Here is a 22,111-nt window from a genome sequence, read left to right as displayed (position 1 = left end):
AGGCCAGATTTTAAGTATTACCTTGGGGAGATGCAGACTAGAGTACTGCAATCATTGAGCAGCAAATTATATCACCTGTGATGGATTTCAGTTATCTTGCAAACCTGGCCTGTTAGTGGGCCCTGAGGACCAGGGTTGAGGACCACTGAGTTAGAGGACTCTACAGCAAATTTGGTGGCCCTGTAGGGGAAAAGGTTTCTGGAGGAGGCACTGTGAGACACTGGGGGCACTATAGAGGACTGGAGGCTCTGCAGCAGGCTGGGGGGCACTGTTGGAGGTTGGGTGGCATAGTGGTGGCTGAGGGCTCTAATAGGGCCTGGGAGCACTGAGTCATTATGACCCCCTCCCACAACTGTTGGAGGTTGGGAGGCACGGTGGTGTCTGAGGGGTTTCAGGGGGCACTATGGGAGGTTGGGGGGGCACTGTGAGAGGTTAAATGATCTGCAGCTGGCTGAAGGCTCCAGAGAAATAGGGTTTGACAACCACTGCCCTACATAAGCCATTTTCAACCAGAGTTGCATGGAACCCTAGGGTTCCTCCAGAGGTTGCTAGGGGTTCCCTGAGCTGTGGCAGGTTGATGGTTCCAGGGACAACGCTATTTGGTAAAACCAGAAGTGTAACCCAATTATGTTTTTAGCTATCTGTAAAGGTTGCATTATTCCTACTGACAGTAAATGTAAGATGACCCTTCCCCACTGGCCCCCCGGTTGAGATAGGCTGCTCTAGATACTAAAGAAATACAACTTCCAGCTTGCCCTCACAGGGAACATCAAGAACTACAGTCCCCCAAAAAACAGAAGTTGCAGGATTGAGTTGCAAATAAGCTTTGTATGCTGGGTCATTGCATCTTGGTAGGGGGATGCACTTGTGTACTACTGCGAAACAAATAAAAAACACAAAAAAAAAACTAAGATAGAATTCTTCCAGGAGATGCAGATGGCCGAGCCCCCTCACGCACACAGCACTCTCCTGGAGGCTCGCCAGCGGGAATGATACAGCTTCTATCTTACAGTTCTGGAGCAGAGAACTACACGTCTACACTGGAGCCACAATCCTAAACTAGCTGCACTAGACCATACAGGGTCAGCAGAAATAAAGGGGGGCCAATGCTGGACGCGTTGCTACTGGTCTTTAGTGTGAGACATCCCGCTCTCCGCCCTCAGCTTCTGGCTGCTGTTGTCATTGTAGTCGATCCAGTGGAGGACCTCATCCGGGAATTCTGGAGACTCCACCTGCGGAGGACAAACAGGAGTATAAGAAAACTGGAAAATAGCTGCCATCTAAGTGGAGCATAATGGTTTTCAGTCCTTTTTATTTTGCATTTCATTTTGATATTTGTGGGTTTAGCTTTTGATTGTATGCATCCCTTCTCGCCATACCCAGTATTGTTGGTTGACATGTCCTACTCCATAGATTTTGCACACTACACTGATGATGGCCATAAAGTCGAATTTTTCGAGAGCATGAAGCTTCAAAATGCTCAACATTCAAAAACACACACATGGTTTTCAACTGGCCTGCTCACAACGGAGCGTAGTTTCCTTTGAAGCTTGTAGCTTGAAAAACTACATGAGCTTCTTTTGAGGTTATACTATTCAAACAAATAAATCCATATAAAAAGTATAACAAAAGAGATATCTGAATTACATTAGACAAATTATAGTCCATATAAATTGATATCCCAAATAGTGAGTCCACACAGGGATGTGTGCATGCGTCACGCCCCTGACGACGTCAATACGTGCGACGCAACGTGTTGGGTGGATCCTATTGGTGGATGGTCGGACGCATGTGCAGTTGAGGAGGACGGCGGCCATCTTTATGGTGAGAAACGGAACTACACCGGTATTATTACACACAGACATGCTGCTGCCACTCTGCAAAATTGTGAGTTACTCTCTTTTATTCTAATAAACCTAATGGGAATTACTACACCATGAGAGGCTTCCTTTGCTTTTGTGTTTCCCGTGAGAGTGTATATGCAGATTAAGAGGCTTGCGGTGATCTACTACTGAGGATCATAGTCTGACAGACCTATACTTTCTGCTGTGTATGACCTTTTTGGTCTATCGATCCGGTAAGGGCATTTGGGAGACCTTTCCTCTGGTGGTGGATCTGTTGCACTCTCTGGCTTCTAGGATTGCCTGTGTGGACTCACTATTTGGGATATCTAACAATTTATATGGACTATAATTTGTCTAATGTAATTTAGATATCTCTTTTGTTATACTTTTTGTATGGATTTATTTGTTTGATTAGCGCTTACACCTTTACTATATACTTGTCTATTGGATTTTTCAGAATCTTTTGTGTAGCTGCTTTTATCACCTTTTAGTTTAATTTATATGGTGCATAGCGCAGCAATCTACATACATATTCTTTTGAGGTTACACGCTTCAAGAGTTTTTGGCATCAATAAACTTTAAAACTAAAAAAAAAAAAAAAAATGCACATATTGCACATTTTATTTCACCGATTTTTTAAATGTCCATCTGGAATGCTAATATAAATGGCAATTTTTTAAATTTATTTGTAAATACCTTTTTTGCAATTATTTTCTGCAGCACTTCCGCCAAGGCAATTCACATGGACTCCTGGGATATCGGCATCATCTATCCCAGGAGTCTATGGGAATCGCCTAATACTGTAATCTCACATGATTTCCTTCCCGGATGTCCTCTGATTGACAATTTTGTCATAACAACAGGGTGGGAACGTCCGCCAAAGCCGCCATTGCTATGGCAACCTGTCAGGAAGAAAGAGCGCAGCGGTGTTACTTTGCAGGAGCGAGATCGGGAGGTGCATGCTGTGTAGCCAGCTGCACCAAATCCTGGATATGAAGAGGGCTTCAGATGCCCACAGCAAAGATGGACCCTGCCTGCTTCCAAGATCTGGTTAGTTTTGCAAGATTTGAAAATAATGTAAAAGAACCACATCACCCGCTTAAGGACCGCCCCACGTACATATACTATGGCAGGGAGCAAAATCACGTACCTGTACCTGCTCTTCCACTTCGGCTCTGGGGCACATGCACGCCCCGCCGGAGCCCCGCTCCCGTTGTGACTGGACACAGCGGAAGCCAATCAGGGGGAACCCGGTGATCGTTTGTAAAGAGGCAGAAGGGCGGTCTGCCAGAGAGGAAAATGGAGATCTCCTGTTTCTGCTAAGCAGGAACACAGATTTCTGTTTTCCTTTAATCAGTTAGAAAGCACTCCCAGGGAACACATTTATCGCTTTGATTGCCTCTGGTGTTAACCCCTTCCCTGCCAAATGTAATTAGTAGAGTGACATTTTTTTTAGCGCTGATCACTGTATTGGTGTCACTGCTCCCCAAAAAGTATAAGACTTGTCCGCCGCAATATCGCAATCCCGCTAAAAATCACTGATCACCGCCATTACTAGTAAAAAAAAAAAATTTAAAAGTCACTAAATCTATTCCATAGTTTGTAGACGCAATAACTTTTGTGCAAACCAATCAATATATGCTTATTTTTTTTACCAAAAATATATAGCAGAATACATATTGGCCTAAATTTTTGAAGACATTTGATTTTTTTACATTTCTTTTTTAATGGATGTATTTTATAGCAGAAAGTAAAAAAACTTGATTTTTGACTTACCGTATCCTTTTCTCTGAAGTTCATTGACACACGCAGCTCCTTATTCTTCTTAACCATTGGGTTATGTTGCCCCCTACAGGAGTAGGACACTAGGCAAGGAAAAAAATGTACCACGCCTATGGGGCAGCCTTGCAGGTATATACCCACTCACTCTGCTATAGGATTCAGTTTTGTTGCAAGCAGTGTCTGAAGAAAAAACCCCATCCCAAATAGAGGGGCGGGTGCTGCGTCTGTCAATGAACTTCAGAGAAAAGGATTTTATGGTAAGTCAAAAATCCAGTTTTCTCTATCGTTCATTGACAGACCCAGCTCCTTATTCTTCTTAACCATTGGGATGTCCCAAAGCAGTATTTGCATGAGGGGTGGGAAAACCAACGCAGAAAAGAACGTAATTCCCAAAGGCTAAACTTTGCCAAACAGGTAACATGGAGCTCAACCAGGACCAACTGGAGCTCACCTAGAAACAAAATACCCCTTCAAAGAAAGAAAAAAAAGTTTTTTGTTTAAACAGCAGCCTGCAAAACCTTGCAGCCAAAAGAAGCATCCGAGGATGCCAACACATTTACTTTGTAGGATTTTGTGAACGTATGCACAGACGACCAAGCTGCCGCCTTGCAAACTGGTGTTACTGACGCCTGATGGCAAAAGGCCCAAGAGGCACTTCCCTGTGAAGCGCCCTAGCAGAATGCGCCTTCACAGGGAAAGGTGAAACCAGGCCCCTAATTGAATAAGCCTGTACCACCGTCTGCCTGATACATCTGGATATGGTCACAGCAGACGCAGCCAAACCCTTTTGAGGTCTTTCCGTGAGGACAAAGAGTCTGGCTTCCTGAAAGACTCAGTAAATGCCAGGTAAGCCCTAATTGCCCAAACCACATCCAAAGAATGCAAGGCAATTTCCTTGGGATGCTTGGGCTTAGGACAGAGTGAAGGCAACACAATATCTTCATTCAAATGCAAATCAGAAACCACCGATTAGGTTTAAGTACCACTTTATCTCTGTGGACCACTAGATAAGGTGACCGGCAGGATAGCGCCACCAATTCAGAGGTAATAGCCACCAAGAAGGCTACCTTCTGTGACAGTGTAAACAGGAGAATCTCCCTAATGTTTTCGAAAGGAGGTTTTTGAAGAACCGACAGTACCAAGTTAAGGTCCCACGGAGGTAACGGGGACCGTATCGGAGGAGCAATATGGCAAACTCCTTGAATAAAAGTGCGATTTAAGGAATGCGTAGCTAAAGGGCTTTGGAAAAACACCGCCAAAGCCGACACCTGGCCTTTAATAGTACCCTAGGCCAACTGCTGTTCAACCCCTTTTTGGAGAAAAGCCAAAATCCTCGCCACTGAAAAAGGAGCATGAATGCATCTTAAGCGAATCACACCATGAAATGTACGATTTCGACGTACAATGATGAAGCTTCCTTGAGGTAGATTTTCTAGCCTTCAACAGTGTAGGAATCACTGAGTCAGAAAGACCCCTATCCTTCAATACCTTGCTTTCAACAGCCACGCCGTTAAAGCCAGCGACTGTAAAGCAGGATTGACGATCGGCCCTTGAGACAGCAGATCTTCCCTGAGAGGAAGTCTCCAAGGAGCATCGGCGACCAACCTTACCAGATCTGCGTGCCACGACCGGCAAGGCTAGTCTGGGGCCACCAGAATGACCGGAATCCCTTCCACCTGTATTCTGCGCAGAAGCCTCAGCAGAAGTTTTAGCGGAGGAAACACAGATCAGCCGATACTGAGCCCAAGGAGCCACCAGTGTGTCTGTGGCATCGGCCAGTGGATCCCGAGACCTGGCTACAAACCTCTGTACCTTCTTGTTGAGTCGAGAGGCTAATAGGTCTACATCAGGTGTCTGCCACCAGACACACAGCAGGTGAAACATCTCCGTGTGTAGGGACCATTCCCCCTGATCCAACACCTGACAACTCAGGTAATCTGCCTGCCAGTTCTCCACTCCGGGGATATGCACGGCGGAGAGGGCTGGAACAAATTTTTCTGCCCACTTTAGCATCCCGGCTACCTCCTGGGCTGCCAGGACACTCTTGGTGCCCCCTTAATGATTGACATTAGCCACAGTGGCATTGTCTGTTTGAATCTGAACTGGACAACCCTGTAGACGATTTGTCCAGTGATTTAAGCAAAGCTTTATTGCTCTGAGTTCCAGAATAATGATCGGGAGTCTGGACTCTTCCAGAGTCCAGGTCCCCTGAACACAAAGCTTCCCCAGTACTCCTCCCCAGGTGCGCAGGCTGGCATCCGTGGTTACCACAGTCCAATACAATGGAAGAAAGGACTTCCCCTGATGCAGGGCCAAGGCACAGAGCCACCACATTAGAGCACTTCTTGTGTTTTGATTCAACCAAATCAGATTGTCCAAGGATTTTGGATCCTTGTTCAACTTGACAAGAATTTTCCTTTGCAGGGCTCTTGTGTGGAACTGAACAAATGGAACCACCTCGAAGGTAGACACCATCAGGCCTAGAGCTCACATGCAGGTCCGCAAGGAGGACATGGTGGTGGATAACAGCAACCGAATCACCCTCTGCAACTTTTGCAGCTTTTCCGGAGGAAGAGTCCAGAGTCAGTCCCAGATGAATCAATTTTGAGGTTGGGACCAGAGCAGATTTTCTGAAATTGATGGCCCAACCGAACTTTTGCAGAGTCTGTACAGTGATTGACAGATCACCCACCAGAATAGAGTGGGAGTCTGCCCTTAAGAGGAGATCGTCCAGGTACCCTAGTACCGCAATCCCCCATTGGCGCAGTAATGCCAATACCGGAGCCAACTCTTTGGTAAAGACCCAGGGGGCGGAGGCGAGACCAAAGGGTAAGCCACAAATTGATAATGTTCCTCTCCTACTGCAAAGTGAAGAAAGCTCTGGTGTCCGGCGTAAATAGGGATGTGCAGATATGCATCCTTGATATCGATAGGAGGCCAAAAATCCCCTTGGTGTAAGGAAGCCACTACCATGTGAATGGACTCCATCTGAAACCTCTGTACCTGCACGAAGCGATTCAAAGCCTTGAAGTCCAGAATTGGACACACTTTCCCTTCTTTCCTGGGAACAGTAAACAAAAACCCTTGAAAGCGTACCTGAGAGGGATCGACACAATCACCCTTTGCAACAGAAGATCTTGTATCGCCTCTCGTAGATCCCTTAACTGATCTGAAGATAGGTGTAGATTGGACGGGAAGAATCTGTCTGATGGTCGGGATCTGAATTCAATCTTGTACCGGGATCAGATCAGTTCGTGGACCCATTTGTCCTGAATCAAACAGGTCCATGGTTCCGGAAAGAAACAAAGATGTCCCCCCACCCCAGATATGGGTGAGGGCGTCTCTTCATGCAGACTGAGATTTGTCTGCAGATCTGGAAGGGCCTGCTCTCAGCTTACCTGACCACGTCTTCTTGGAACCCACAGTTGACCCAAACGGCTTAGATCCTTTCTCCTGCGTGCCGGGGGCACGAAAGGGCCGCCTGTGTGCTGTGAAATAAGGGCCCCATCTATTATGTGGTGACTTGTCCTTAGCAGATTGAGGAAGAAGAGTACTCTTCCCACCCGTGAGTCCTTTGATCAGTTCATCCAAGGAAGACCCAAATAAGAGGTTCCCCGTAAAGTGGAGATCTGAGAGAGCCTTTTTAGAAGCCTGGTCAGCAGACCAGCTTTTTAGCCACACCATGCGTCTAACGATTACCCCTACAATGGATACTCAGGCTACACGGGGGGGCGCATCTAAAGACACATCACATATAAACAGTAAGGTTTGGACCATTTAGTCTGTTAGCTCTGCCAGGCCCGGAGGGAGCTGTTCTGCTTCCAAGTCACGTTTTAGCAGCCCATTCCGTTACGGTCTGGGACACCAGAGAGATAGCGAAGTCCGGTCTAAGTATTAAGCCCGCTATCACATGTAAGTGGCGAGACAGAGTCTCAATCCTTCTATCCACAGGGTCATTAAGGACCGGAGACTCCTCCACTGGGACCCCAGTAGATTTGTTCAGTCTGGAGGCTGGATAGTCCACCTTCGGTGGAATGGTCCATTTATTGGTTACAGAGTCCGCAAAGGTATAGCGCCTCTTAAAGCGCTTCGGCACCACTAACATGTGTTTGAGGCACCCCCACTGGTCAGAAACAATTTTGCCAAAAAGTTCCGAACAAGGGAAAACCTTGCCTGACTTCGGGAATTTGCGTGTGCCAAATGACACCTGCGTCCCTGGCGCTGCAGAATCATCCGCCATTTTTAGATTTTCCCACACTGACACTATAAGTGCCTCCACCAGCACGTTTTCCCGCACGGCAGCAGATGAGGATATATTGTCCTCACCATCAGAGTGATGCGATGACGCAGAACCCTCAGGGTAGCATGCGTCCGCGGCGGCCATATCAACCTCCGAATCCGAGGATACAGGAGAGAGCATTGGGCACTTTTTACTAGTTGTCTTCTTTAAGACCAATCCACTTTTGACACCAGGTTTTCCAAAACTGCTGTTAAAGCAGACAGGGGTTGCCACCCGGAGGTCCCCGCAACCCCAAGGAGGGGATCAGCAGGTGAAACTCCATGTGGACCTGGGGACAGCGCAGTGTCACTTTAAGAATACTGTGATAAAAAAGGCCCCACACTGCTGCACCAGCGGTACTACAAGTCCCAGTTACTAATTAATGCAGATAGCAGGGTGAGAGAGTGACCTACAGGGACCCCCAATAGACTCACCACTGCCCGATATCAAAGATAGCAGAGTCGGTCTGAAATGTGCAGAAACGATCCCCGCAGGAAGAGGATTTCCCCAGTCAGCACTAGAGTAAAGGCCTGCTGTACATCGTTCACTCTAAGAAAATGGCCGCCCAAATGCGTTTCAATGGGGATACCACAACAAAATGGATGCCAGAGGGGTCCAGCAATCATTTGGCATTAAAGGAACCCTGGCAGGGACCCCCACCAGGATTAACCCCCCTCCCAGCATATCACGCAATAGCGGCATCGGCGTGACTCCCCCCGAGAACCCTCATTGCCAACTGAGGTATGGACCCCCTATGATTAGTGGGGAGGATGGCCTTGGAGGAGCCTGGAACATACAGAAGAGCCATGGGGAATGGGGGGGTAACCGAGGGTCCGACAGTCCCAGGGAGACCGCAAGAGACATGGGGGGACACTACTCACCATACCGCGACATTCAGGCAGGCACCACTCCAGACAGACTACCTCTCCACCCGGGGTGGGGGTGCTGATAGCCAAGGGGTACACTGCGATTCACGCCGCACCAGGTCATGTGCATCCCGGTGAGGTGTTTCACTCGCGGGTCAGCCCCCATCCATTGGGACTCTGTCGCAGCGAGGCCTAGTGCGGAGCTGTGACCTGCACATGCTTGCTGGCCGGACTAGGAGACCTTAAGGATCTAGAATATCCAGTCCGACGCCCTGTCCGGCTGTTGACTGTAGTTCTCTCTTGAACATAACTAGCTAAAAAAATACATTTAAACAAAATGTTCCCTTTGTACATAAAAAACATGCTAAGACCAAAGTCCAGCAGGGAAGTAGGTCCTTACTCCTGACTAGGCAGAAACAAACTGAATCCTATAGCAGAGTGGGTGGGTGTATGCCCTCAGGGACTGCCCCATAGGCGTGGTAATGTTTTTTCCTGCCTAGTGTCCTACTACTGTAGGGGGCAGCATAACCCAATGGTTAAAGTGGAGTTCCACCCTATTTTTATACTTACCTCCATCTTCTCGCTCCGGGTCACCTGAAAAAGAAATGGATAATCGCATATTTTTTTTTTTTTTACTTACCTCGTAGCGAAGAAAATATACTTACCTTACTTCCTTCTTCCTCCTTCCTCGGCCGCGGCCCGTCGTCACTTCCTGGCTCTGCAATGATTCCTGGGAGCTGGACGTCATAGCTCCCAGGAATCATTGCGCCTGCACCGGCCCCGACGTCAGTTCCGGGTCGCGCGCGTCATCCCCTTCTAAACAGCTTCTGGGCATGCCCAGAAGCTGTGGAGGGGTGACGCGCGCGACCCGGAAGTGACGTCGGGGCCGGCGCAAAGCATCGTGGGACCACAGAAGGCGGAAGAAGACGCCGAAGAGGACGCGCTGGCTTCAAGCTGCCCACATCTGAGATGGCAGCGCTGGACAAGACGTTTGCAAGGTAAGTATTTCGTCTTGCAGGTAAGTGCAACCCGGGACAGATCAGAGGCTAGCCATTGTGGAATGCACTAGCCCTGACTGTCCCGGGGGTATTAAAAAAAAAAAAAAAAAATCCAGGGTGGAACTCCGCTTTAAGAAGTATAAGGAGCTGCGTCTGTCAATGAACAATAGAGAAATGTTTTTTTTTTTCAAAATTGTCGCTCTTTTTGTTTATAGCGCAAAAAATAAAAATCGCACAGGTGATCAAATACCACCAAAAGAAAGTTCTATTTGTGGGGAAAAAGGACATCAATTTTATTTGGGTACAGCGTCGCCCGACCTCGCAATACTCCGTTAAAGCAACGCAGTGCCGAATCGCAAAAAATGGCCTTGTCATTAAGGGGGTAAAACCTTCCGGAGCTGAAGTGGTTAAAGGGCTTCTTGGCCTTTAGTATGTGCATGTATGAATGTGAGTTAGGGATGTTAGATTGTAAGCTCCTTGGGGGCAGGGACTGATGTGAATGCACAATAATTATGTAAAGTTCTATATAAATACCTGTAATAAATATGTTGGTGGGTGCAAAAGTCTCTTAACCCCTTTCTGCCCACCAACCGTCAAATGACAATGGAGCGGTGCGGCTCTCATTCAGGGATGGCGTCATGACGCCGCCCCAAAAATGGGGACGCGCAGCGCAGCGGCCACGCCGTGTTTCTAGGACATGGCGTGACCTCGATCTTGGTAAAGAGCCAATGATGTGGCTCTTTAACCAGGTGATAAGCTGTGTCCAATCACAGCCGGTAAATGCGGAAGTGCCGTTTATCGGAGCTCCTTGCCTCACAGTGTGTGGCGACGAGAGCCGATCAGCGGGCTCCTCCTCAAAGGGGTGACCAGGACAGGTAATCAGGGCACAGTAAAGTCAGAGCAGTGCCCATCAGTGACACCAATCAGTGCACATCAGTGACCCCAATCAGTGCCGATTAGTAATGCCAGTCAGTACCCATCAGGGACCCCAATCAGTGCCTGCTCATCGGTGATGCCTACCAGTGCCACCTATCATAGTCCATCAGTGCTGCATATTCTTGCTACCTAATCAGTGCCATCTCATCAGTACCACCTCATTAGTGCCCATCTGTGCAGCCCATCAGTGCCCTTCAGTGCCACCTCATTAGTGCCCATCCGTGTAGCCTATCAGTGCCCATCAGTGCAGCCTATCAGTGCCACCTCATCAGCGCACATCAGTGAAGAAGAAAAATACCTTATTTACAAAATGTACTGACTGAAACGATGTAAAACGTTTTTTTCTTCAAGATTTTTGGTATTTTTTTCTTTTTTTTTTTTGGAAAAAAAAAAAAAGAAAAACCAGCGGTGATTAAATACCACCAAAAGAAATCTCCATTTGTGTAAAAAAAAATGACAAAAATTTAAATTTGGGTACAGTGTTGCATGACCGTGCAATTGTCTTTCAAAGTGTGACAGCGCTGAAAGCTGAAAATTGGCCTGGGCAGGAAGGGGGGTGAAAGTGGCCGGTATTAAAGTGGTTAAAACATTTTTTATTTTTTTTTATCTATTTATTAAACTAAACTTTTTTTTTTACTTTTTCTTCTTTTTATTTAAAGTTGAACTATAGGCAAAGCTTCTTTTTTTTTCCACTTTGGATGAAGGGTTATATCCCCTGTCAGTTATTTTTTTGCCGCGTTGTGTCCCATTGCGGAGATTTCCCTTCACTTTCTGTCCCATAGCCAAACAGGAAGTGAGAGGATATCCCTGCAAATTAAAAAATCTTGGGCACCCCCCCCTCCCAGGTCCACATTGGAAGATCCCCTCCCAAGTCCCCATTGGAAGATTCCCCCCCTCCCAGGTCCCCATTGGAAGATCCCCCCCCTCCTTCCCAGGTCCCCATTGGAAGATCCCCCCTCCCAGGTCCTCATTGTAAGATGTCCCCCCCGCTCCCAGGTCCCCATTGGAAGACCCCACCCCACCCAGGTCCCCATTGGAAGATGTCCCCTCTATTACTTTTCTGGGGACAACCCAAAATTTGGGATTTACTTTTACTTTCACTTTCAGTGATAATGGTAAACAGGATAAATAGACTAACTGGAGGTTAGGCTGCGGGGGGGGGGATTTATTTTAAATGTGTTTGTAATGGAACCGCGACCCCACACTGGGCTTGTGGGCTTCCGTCAGAATACGGCTTCCTCCAGTCTGAAGATATATATTAGATATTACAGCCGCCCTACATACAAAACTAGCCAACAACTTAGTTTGTATGTATCTGAAATAACAACTTCTTTATTGAACAGTCTTACACACAATATATACACACACAGGAGACCATCCCCCTCCTGATCAAATTACTGCACCAGGTCAGGTGTCTGATTACATTATCCTATGCAGATGGAATTGTGTACAGAAATATAATTAACATATCTAAAGAGCAACCAAACACAAACAGTATTCTACTTTTCCACCAGTAACTAATAGATAACAGTAATTCAATCAATCTGAGCCAACTAGCAGACTGCCATCCTCGTGCTCCTGAAGTACAATACCCATTATAATAAGTGTAAACACAGATCCCACAGTAAACAACAGGTGAGTAAATTAGCACAATCAACAATGTGTGGAAGACAGGTGGCTGAGCTGATGATATTAGCATCTGCCATGAGTCTGACTGTGTGAAGCAGTCTCTTATTTGCAATAGGCAGCTAGGCCTTTAACCACTTAAGCCCAGGAGGATTTGGCTGCTCAAAGACCAGGGCCTATTTTGTGATTCGTCACTGCGTGACTTTAACGGACAATTGCGCGGTCGTGTGACGCTGTACCCTAATGAAATTGACGTCCTTTTTTCCCACAAACAGAGCTTTCTTTTGGTGGTATTTGATTACCTGTGCGATTTTTTGATCATGCGCTATAAACAAAAAAAAGCGACACTTTTGAAAAAATAAATGGATTTTTGTAAGATCTTACCGTAAAATCCTTTTCTCTTAAGCTCATTGACAGACGTAGTCTTCTTGATTCTCAAGAGCTGGGTTATGTTGTCTCCGCAGGAGTAGGACTAGGCAGAAAGACAAAACGTTCTGGCTCCACCTTAGGGGCAGTCCCTGAGGGTATATCCTCCCTCTCTCTGCTACAGGGAATCAGTTCTGTTCTAAAGCAGTAACAGAGAATTTAACCCAACCCAACTCAATGATAGAGGGGCGGGTACTACGTCTGTCAATGAGCTTAAGAGAAAAGGATTTTACGGTAAGATCTTACAAAAATCCATTTTTCTCTATCGCTCATTGACAGACGTAGTCTTCTTGATTCTCAAGAGCTGGGACATCCAGAAGCAGTGCCACAAATGAGGGGTGGGATTGACAAAATCAAATCCAATCTAGAAGGCCCAACCGGTGCCAAACTAGAAGTTTTAAAGGCTCATTATAAACAAAGAATGAGACTAAAGAAAAAATTTCCAACGGAAAAAACCCTCGAGGTAGACCACTGGTCTCCTCAAATTGCGGCCTGCAAAACCTTGCGGCCAAACGAGGCATCAGACGATGCCATTACATCAACTTTATAATGTTTAGTAAAGGTATGCACCGACGACCAGGTAGCCGCCTTGCACACCTGGACCACTGACGCCTGATGGCGAAAGGCCCATGACGCACTAAGTGCCCGAGTGGAGTGCGCCTTAACAGGGAACGGGGGCTCCCAACCCTTAATAGAATAAGCCTGTACTACCGTCTGTCTGATCCATCTGGAAATGGTCGCGGCAGATGCAGGCAACCCCTTTTTGGGTCCATCTGGGATCACAAAAAGTGAATCCGTCTTGCGAAACGAGTCTGTCGTTTTCAAGTATACCCTGATCGCCCGGACCACATCCAAGGAGTGTAAAGCAAACTCTCGAGGATGACTGGGCTTAGGACACAGGGAAGGTAATACAATTTCTTCATTCAGATGAAATTCTGAAACCACTTTTGGTAGGAAGGATGGATTCGGACGAAGAACCACCTTATCTCTATGAACCACCAGATATGGTGAACGACAAGATAATGCGGCCAGTTCTGACACCCTGCGTGCAGAAGTAATAGCCACCAAGAAGGCCACCTTCTGGGACAACGTAGGTAGAGGAATCTCCCTAATATCTTCAAAGGGAGGTTTCTGAAGAACCGACAACACTAAATTAAGATCCCAGGGGGGTAACGGCGCGTGCACTGGCGGAGCCAGATGTCGCACCCCCTGGATGAAATTCCGCACCAAGGAATGAGTAGCCAAAGGCTTCTGAAAGAAGATAGCTAATGCTGAGACCTGACCCTTGATAGTACTCAAGGCCAGTTTCTGCTCAACCCCTTGTTGCAGAAAAGCTAATATTCGACTAATCGAATAAGACCGAGGACGGAACCCCAAAGGTTCACACCATGCAATGTATGACTTCCATGTGCGATGATAAATCTTTCTGGAAGTCGCTTTCCTTGCTTCAACTAGAGTAGGAATAACTGAAGCTGACAATCCCTTGTCCTTCAGCACCTGGGTCTCAATAGCCAGGCCGTTAAAGCCAGCGATCGTAAAGCAGGATGGAAGATCGGTCCCTGAGACAGTAGGTCCTCCCTGAGAGGAAGTCTCCACGGGACGTCCGCCACCAGTCTGACCACGTCGGCGTACCAAGCTCGACGAGGCCAGTCCGGAGCTGCCAGAATTACTGGAATTCCTTCCTCCTCTATCCTGCGAAGAAGTCTTGGCAGTAACGCGAGAGGAGGGAAGGCATACATAAGCTGGTATTGCCCCCACGGGGCGATCAGTACGTCCGCGGTTTCTGCTAGAGGATCGCGGGAGCGAGCCACGAATCTCTGAACTTTCCTGTTGAATCGAGATGCCAACAGATCCACATCCGGGGTGCCCCATCGTAGGCACAACTGGTGGAAAACGTCTGGATGGAGGGACCATTCCCCCTGATCCAGAGTCTGACGGCTGAGATAATCTGCCTGCCAATTCTCCACCCCCGGAATGAACACCGCAGAGATTGCTGGAACAAATCGTTACGCCCAGCGAAGAATGCAAGCCACTTCTTTGGCCGCTCGGACACTCTTGGTGCCCCCCTGGTGATTGACATAAGCCACGGCCGTGGCATTGTCCGACTGAATCCGAACCGGGCTGCCCTGGAGCTGCTCGGTCCAGTGAATCAGACAAAGTCTGATCGCTCTCAGTTCCAATACATTATCGGTAACCTGGATTCTTCCGGGGACCAAAGTCCCTGGACAGATAACTAACCGAGAATTCCTCCCCATCCGGATAGACTGGCATCCGTGGTCACTGTCGTCCAATATATTGGCAGAAATGACTTTCCCTGGCTGAGCATCGGAGACCGAAGCCACCAGACCAGAGACTCTCTGGTCTGTTTGCTCAATCGGATCTGATTGTCCAGGGATTCCGGATTCCGATTCCATCTGAGAAGAATCTCTTGCTGAAGAATTCGGGTATGGGACTGGGCAAATGGGACTGCTTCGAACGAAGCCACCATCAACCCCAGAACCCTCATGCAAGTCCGAAGGGAAGACCAGCTGTTGGACAGTAACAACTGGACTGCTGATTGAATCTTTCGAAGTTTCCCTACCGGAAGAAAAACTCTTGTCCTGACTGTGTCTAGAATTAGACCCAGATATTCGAGCCTCTGGGTGGGAACCAGAAATGACTTTTGCTGGTTCACCAGCCACCCGAATTCCTGTAAAGAAATCATAGTAATTTCTATGTTTTGTAGCAAGGTCTGAGGAGACTCTGCATGAAGCAGAAGATCGTCTAGGTAACCAAGGATCGATATGCCTCTTTGGCGCAGAAGTGCCAACATTGGGGCCAACACCTTCGTGAAGACCCGCGGAGCCGTGGCGAGACCGAAAGGTAACGCCACAAACTGATAGTGGTTCTCTTCTACGGAAAAGCGTAGAAACCGCTGATGTCCTGCGAAAATGGTAATGTGAAGATATGCGTCCTTGATGTCTATGGACGCTAGGACATCCCCTGGATGCAGGAAGGCTGCTACTGTGCGAATGGACTCCATTCTGAATCTTCTTATGTAGACAAAAGAATTGAGTGCCCTTAAGTCCAGAATTGGACGCACTTTGCCCTCTTTCCTGGGTATTGTAAATAGGTTTGAATAAAACCCTTGAAACCGTTCTGTCCAAGGAACGTGGACTACCACTCCTTGTTGTAGTAAATCTGTGACTGCTCTCCGCAGATCTTCTAAACGATCCGGGGATAGTCGGATATTGGAAGGGAAGAATCGCGCCGGTGGGAGAGATCGAAACTCGATCTTGTACCCTGACCTTATGACTTCGCAAACCCATTTGTCCGGGATTCTGGAAAGCCATGGATCCGGGAACCGGCGAAGACGTCCCCCCACCCAAGTTATGGGTGGGGGCGCACCTTCAGGCTTTGGACGGTTTATCTTCAGGTCTGGAGGGGGCGGGCTTTTGCTTGCCCGACCAACGACCCCTGACGCCTCCTGAAGGAGCTTTGGAGGACTTAATTTTTTCACCCGCGGGACGAAAAAACCTCTTGTGAGCAGAAAAAGAAGGCCCTCGTCTTTGACGAGTTCCTTTACCTTTAAAATTTTGCGGTAAAAAGGTGCTCTTTCCACCCGTGAGATCCTTAATGATCTCATCTAAGTTGGCTCCAAATAGACGCTCTCCTAAAAAGGGGATATTAGCCAATGCTTTTTTGGAACCTTGGTCGGCTAACCAACCTTTTAGCCACAGTGTACGCCTGAGAACCACTGCTGAGACTGATGCTCGCGCCAATAATGGAGTGGCGTCTAACGCCGCATCACACACAAACTGTAACCCCTGTATCATTTGTTCCAACAAATCTGATACCGCCTGAGGGACCTCTTCTAAGTCCCGGCGTAACCACTTGGTCCATTCAGTTACAGCCTGCGAAACCAGACCAATAGCTATTATAGGTCTGAAAGCTGATCCAATCAAGGAAAACATGGTGCGAGACATAGCTTCTATCTTGCGATCCACTGGATCTTTAAAAGACGGAGCGTCTTCTAGAGGAATAACCGTGGCTTTATTCAATCAAGCAATTGGTGAATCCACCACAGGTGGTTCTGTCCATTTCTTAATGAGAGTTTCCTCAAACGGATAACGCCTGTCAATGCGTTTAGAAATAGTAAAAGTGCGTTTTGGCAGACGCCATTCTTCTTCGATTGGATTGCCAAAACATTTGGGCAATGGAAAAACCTTCGCCACTTTGATGCGTTTTTTAGTCCCAAAAGGGATTTCAGTTTCAGCTATTTCCGATGGAATACCCTGTAACCTTAAAGTCTCTTGAACAGATACAATGAGTGCGTTTACCAACGCTTCCTCTCGGGCTATGGCGGATGCCGAAACATCCTCCTCACTGTCTGAAGAGACAGTACCCGAGACACCAATCCCAGATGAAGTACCTGCAACTGCAGAAATAGGCTCAGAGTCTGAATCCGAGGTTTCAGATAATAAGGGGTTAGGCGGGGGTCGCTTTCTTGCGCCCTGTCCCTGACAAGCCACTTCCACCCGGGACACAAAAGTTTCCATAATAGCTGACAATGATTCAATTGTCAGTGGGGTGCTGGAGGATCCTGCAGACCCCTCGAAGGGATCCGGAGGAGATACATGAGTGGCAGGGTCCATGTTAATTCAGGACACCTTTGCCAGCAAAACAAAAAAACTTTTTTTTTTTTTTTTTTTTTTTGTGTGTCTCCCCCCTAGCGCAATAGCGCCCCCCAGAGTACCTGCTTCTCGATTCCACAGAGAGAGAGAGGGACCCCCAAGGCTCACCAACCGATGCAGTGAAGTTTCCAACCAACTGCAGTCAGCATCTGTCTTTACAGACTGGAAGGAGCTGTTGCTTTTTCCCGGGTAGAAGGACGTGGCTCCGCCCCCTGTGTACGCCTTCCGGCGTTCCCAGCTCTCCACGAGGTAGCTGGGCTCACGAAACATGGCCGCCCCCATAGAAGAGACATAAGACTCCAAAAACATGGCGGCGGGCGTGACCTGAGGACATACATGCACTTGGTCTACGGCAAAATGGCGGCGGACCGCCGAAATCGTTTTCCCAGCACATCCACCTGCATCTCTGCTAAGAGGCGATTGATGGATCTACAGGAGATATACTACAAATAAGGTAGGATTATACCTCCTATGTCTGCTGTAATGTTACAGTCTGCTGGGTAGAGTGTTAGCTCTCAAACCAAGTCCACTTCCCACAAACACATGCTGTATTACAAGGGGGACTTGTAAGTATCAGATATATACTGACCATGTATGGAGGGGCCCATAATTCATACTGCCTCATAACGAGGAAAAAAAAAAGGGAACGTTTACTCACCATACCGAACCGACAGGCACCCTCTCTTCACAATACCCTCTCCACCGGGGTGGGGGTTGTGGACCACTCCGGACGCCTCGACTCTCTGGTTCCTGGCGTCCAAGCGAGACTTTTAACTCGCAAGGTCAGTCCCTCCACTGGGACTCCGTCGCGGCCGACCCAGCGCGGAGCTCTGGTCTGCACGCGCTCGTAGGCAGAAACCGGGGTGACCACTGGATCTCAACATCCAGCCCGTCGCCCGGCCCCGCATACTTACTTGAATGTGTCGCGGCCGACCAAGCGCAATGCCATGGTCTGCGCGCGCTCGTAGGCCGGCTGGGGTGACCACAAGTGTCGCCCAGTCCGGCATTTTTGCTTGAAGATCTCACAGGAAAAACACTGGAGAAAAACTACCTAAAAATGTCTTTTTCTTAAAGAAAAAAGTCTTGCCAGGACCAAAAGATCCCAGCAAGGAACTTAGGTCCTTACTCCTGACTAGACAGAAAAAAACTGATTCCCTGTAGCAGAGAGAGGGAGGATATACCCTCAGGGACTGCCCCTAAGGTGGAGCCAGAACGTTTTGTCTTTCTGCCTAGTCCTACTCCTGCGGAGACAACATAACCCAGCTCTTGAGAATCAAGAAGACTACGTCTGTCAATGAGCGATAGAGAAAACAATATTTTTCAAATTTTTTTATATAAAATTCCCCCCCAAAAAATGTAAAAATCAAAATTTGTTTTCTGCTACATATGTTTGGTAAAAACAAAAAAAAAAAAAATCGCAATAAGCATATTTTGATTGGTTTGCGCAAAAGTTATTGCGTTTACTAACTACGGGAAAGATTTTTGTCATTTTTATTGTTTTTTTTTTTTAACTAGCAATGGCGGCGATCTGTGATTTTTTTTTCAGGACTGCGACATTGCGGCGGACAGATCGGACCCCTAACTGACATTTTTGACACTTTTGGGGGTACCAGTGACATTACTACAGTAATCAGTGCTAAAAATATGAAGTTACTCTAAAAATGACACTGGCAGGGAAGGGGTTAACTTTATTAGTGATCAAGGGGTTAAGTGTGTCCCTAGGGGCGTGATTCTAACTGTCAAGGGGCGTGGCTTGTGATGTAACCACAGAGACATACGATCCTACATAGCAGGATCGTATAGTCTCTGCCTTTACATCAGGGAGAATGACAGGCGGCTTTGTTTACATCAGCCGCCTGCCTTTCTCCCTCTCCAGCGGGAGATCGAGAGTGGCAGGTGGACATCGGAGCCCCCGGTCACTCGCGCAGGGATGTCAGGGAATGAGCGGGGGCGGGAGCGCGCCCCCGGTGGTGCGCGCTCGCCCCCTAGAGGCTCCTGGGCGAGCGACGTACCGGTATGTCGATTTGCCCAGGAGCGCCAGACTGCTGCAGTATATAGTCGTGCGGCAGACGGCAAGTGGTTAACATGGATCCTATCCCTAGAGTCCCAGAGCCTTCCTATATTCCTTGAGGTATATAGTTGATAAATATTACTGTCCCATTTGAGTAATCCAAACCATATTCTCAGTGTCCATTAAGTAGCTTAAAAATCAAAAAACGTGCTGTGCCAGAAGTGCACAAAAATAATCAGTGATTACATGAATCAACAAGTGTTATCAACAAAATATGGTGTCCATCATATGTGCTCTGATGAAACATAAATGTTCATATAAAGTGCTCCAAAGTAATGATTAGTATATCCAGGTGATGACAGGACAGCCTCAATCCCTTGTGAATCAAGCAGGAACCACCAGTGTGTGAACTCCCTCCACCAGTAAGATTGGCCTCTCACCTTGATACCAGACCCAAACGGGCCAGCATGAGCATATCAGGGGATAAACAGACTATCACAGGTAACCTCTCCAGCCTTCACCTCCGGGGGTCGCCAGGACATAAAATAAAGACAAAGCAAAGATCTAGTGCTCTCTGAATGTAAATAATGAGCTTTTATTGAGCATAAAGGGGTAACTCACATTTGTTGGGCACTCAGCCGTGCCTGCTATTATGGCATTCAGTGTTGGAGAGTAGCACCCGAGCGATCGGCGTCAGGCACGCAGGCTCCGCCTCCCTATACTCGTTACGCCTGGAGCGTGGGCTCCGTTTGGCTTCTTCGGTAGGGGTACCCCTACCGAAGAAGCCAAACGGAGCCCACGCTCCAGGCGTAATGCGTATAGGGAGGCAGAGCCTGCGTGCCTGGTACCCCTACCGAAGAAGCCAAACGGAGCCCACGCTCCAGGCGTAACGCGTATAGGGAGGCAGAGCCTGCGTGCCTGGTACCCCTACCGAAGAAGCCAAACGGAGCCCACGCTCCAGGCGTAATGCGTATAGGGAGGCGGAGCCTGCGTGCCTGGTACCCCTACCGAAGAAGCCAAACGGAGCCCACACTCCAGGCGTAACGCGTATAGGGAGGCGGAGCCTGCGTGCCTGGTACCCCTACCGAAGAAGCCAAACGGAGCCCACGCTCCAGGCGTAACGCGTATAGGGAGGCGGAGCCTGCGTGCCTGGTACCCCTACCGAAGAAGCCAAACGGAGCCCACGCTCCAGGCGTAACGCGTATAGGGAGGCGGAGCCTGCGTGCCTGGTACCCCTACCGAAGAAGCCAAACGGAGCCCACACTCCAGGCGTAACGCGTATAGGGAGGCGGAGCCTGCGTGCCCGGTACCCCTACCGAAGAAGCCAAACGGAGCCCACGCTCCAGGCGTAACGCGTATAGGGAGGCGGAGCCTGCGTGCCTGGTACCCCTACCGAAGAAGCCAAACGGAGCCCACGCTCCAGGCGTAACGAGTATAGGGAGGCGGAGCCTGCGTGCCTGACGCCGATCGCTCGGGTGCTACTCTCCAACACTGAATGCCATAATAGCAGGCACGGCTGAGTGCCCAACAAATGTGAGTTACCCCTTTATGCTCAATAAAAGCTCATTATTTACATTCAGAGAGCACTAGATCTTTGCTTTGTCTTTATTTTATGTCCTGGCGACCCCCGGAGGTGAAGGCTGGAGAGGTTACCTGTGATAGTCTGTTTATCCCCTGATATGCTCATGCTGGCCCGTTTGGGTCTGGTATCAAGGTGAGAGGCCAATCTTACTGGTGGAGGGAGTTCACACACTGGTGGTTCCTGCTTGATTCACAAGGGATTGAGGCTGTCCTGTCATCACCTGGATATACTAATCATTACTTTGGAGCACTTTATATGAACATTTATGTTTCATCAGAGCACATATGATGGACACCATATTTTGTTGATAACACTTGTTGATTCATGTAATCACTAATTATTTTTGTGCACTTCTGGCGCAGCACTTTTTTTGATTTTTATGTTTTTGTTGTGAGGTGTGGACACAATTTGTGTATGCAGCCGGATTTATATATTGATTTATTCTAGCACATTTTATACACATTTGAATTTCACTTAGTCTTGCGCTGATAGTTTTTTCACTATATCCATTAAGTAGCTGTCCATTTCCTTGGTCACCCTGTGCCCCTAATAGACCCAGGGTGACTTACACATAAGAGGGGCTTAGGGAGCTGAGAGAGGGATTTCCCAACCTCTCAATGTTAAGCTGGGTTCCAGGACCCCCCAACCAAAGTGACTCCCATCACATGCGTTATTATTTTTTAAGGGGTAAAAAAAATTATATTTAGAGATGCACGGAAATTAAGGCAGCTGAAACATATCGGGTGAAAAATGGTATTATCTGAATTTTGCCGATAAGAAAAAAAAGGTGCCGATAATGGCGCCAAAAATGCACCCAATTTTGCCACGATTTTACTGTGCTTAGGGCCAGATCACACCGCAGTCCAGTGAGGTTTTTTTTTTTTTTTTTCTACATCAAAAAGGCATGGAAAATAGGTTATTTGGTTTCCAATGCTACTGTTCACACCAGTGCGGTTAGTTCCAGTTTCAGAAAAAAAAAAAAAAAAAAGTAGAACATAGTGCATTTTTCCTGCACTGAACTGTACTGGAACGCATCAAAAACACTCCGTATCCCAGTACAGGATTAATAGAAGAAAAAAAAGAACCTG

General features: G+C 47.8%; 1 protein-coding gene across 1 annotated transcript in view; it reads right to left on the bottom strand.

The window, feature by feature from the left end:
- Positions 1-711: 711 nt before the first annotated feature.
- The window catches only part of THEM6 (thioesterase superfamily member 6), a 44,128-nt gene continuing 22,728 nt past the window's right edge, over positions 712-22,111 (bottom strand). The window contains exon 3 of the mRNA XM_082259681.1: positions 712-1,232. Within this exon, the coding sequence (XP_082115807.1) occupies positions 1,122-1,232 (111 nt within the window). The 3' untranslated portion in view covers positions 712-1,121. The remainder of the gene's footprint in view (positions 1,233-22,111) is intronic.

Source organism: Pelophylax lessonae (genome assembly GCF_965119305.1).
Source record: "Pelophylax lessonae genome assembly, chromosome: 5".
Lineage (NCBI taxonomy): Eukaryota > Metazoa > Chordata > Amphibia > Anura > Ranidae > Pelophylax > Pelophylax lessonae.
The sequence above is the reverse complement of the archived record's forward strand: the minus strand, read 5'-3'. Positions and strand labels throughout refer to the sequence as shown.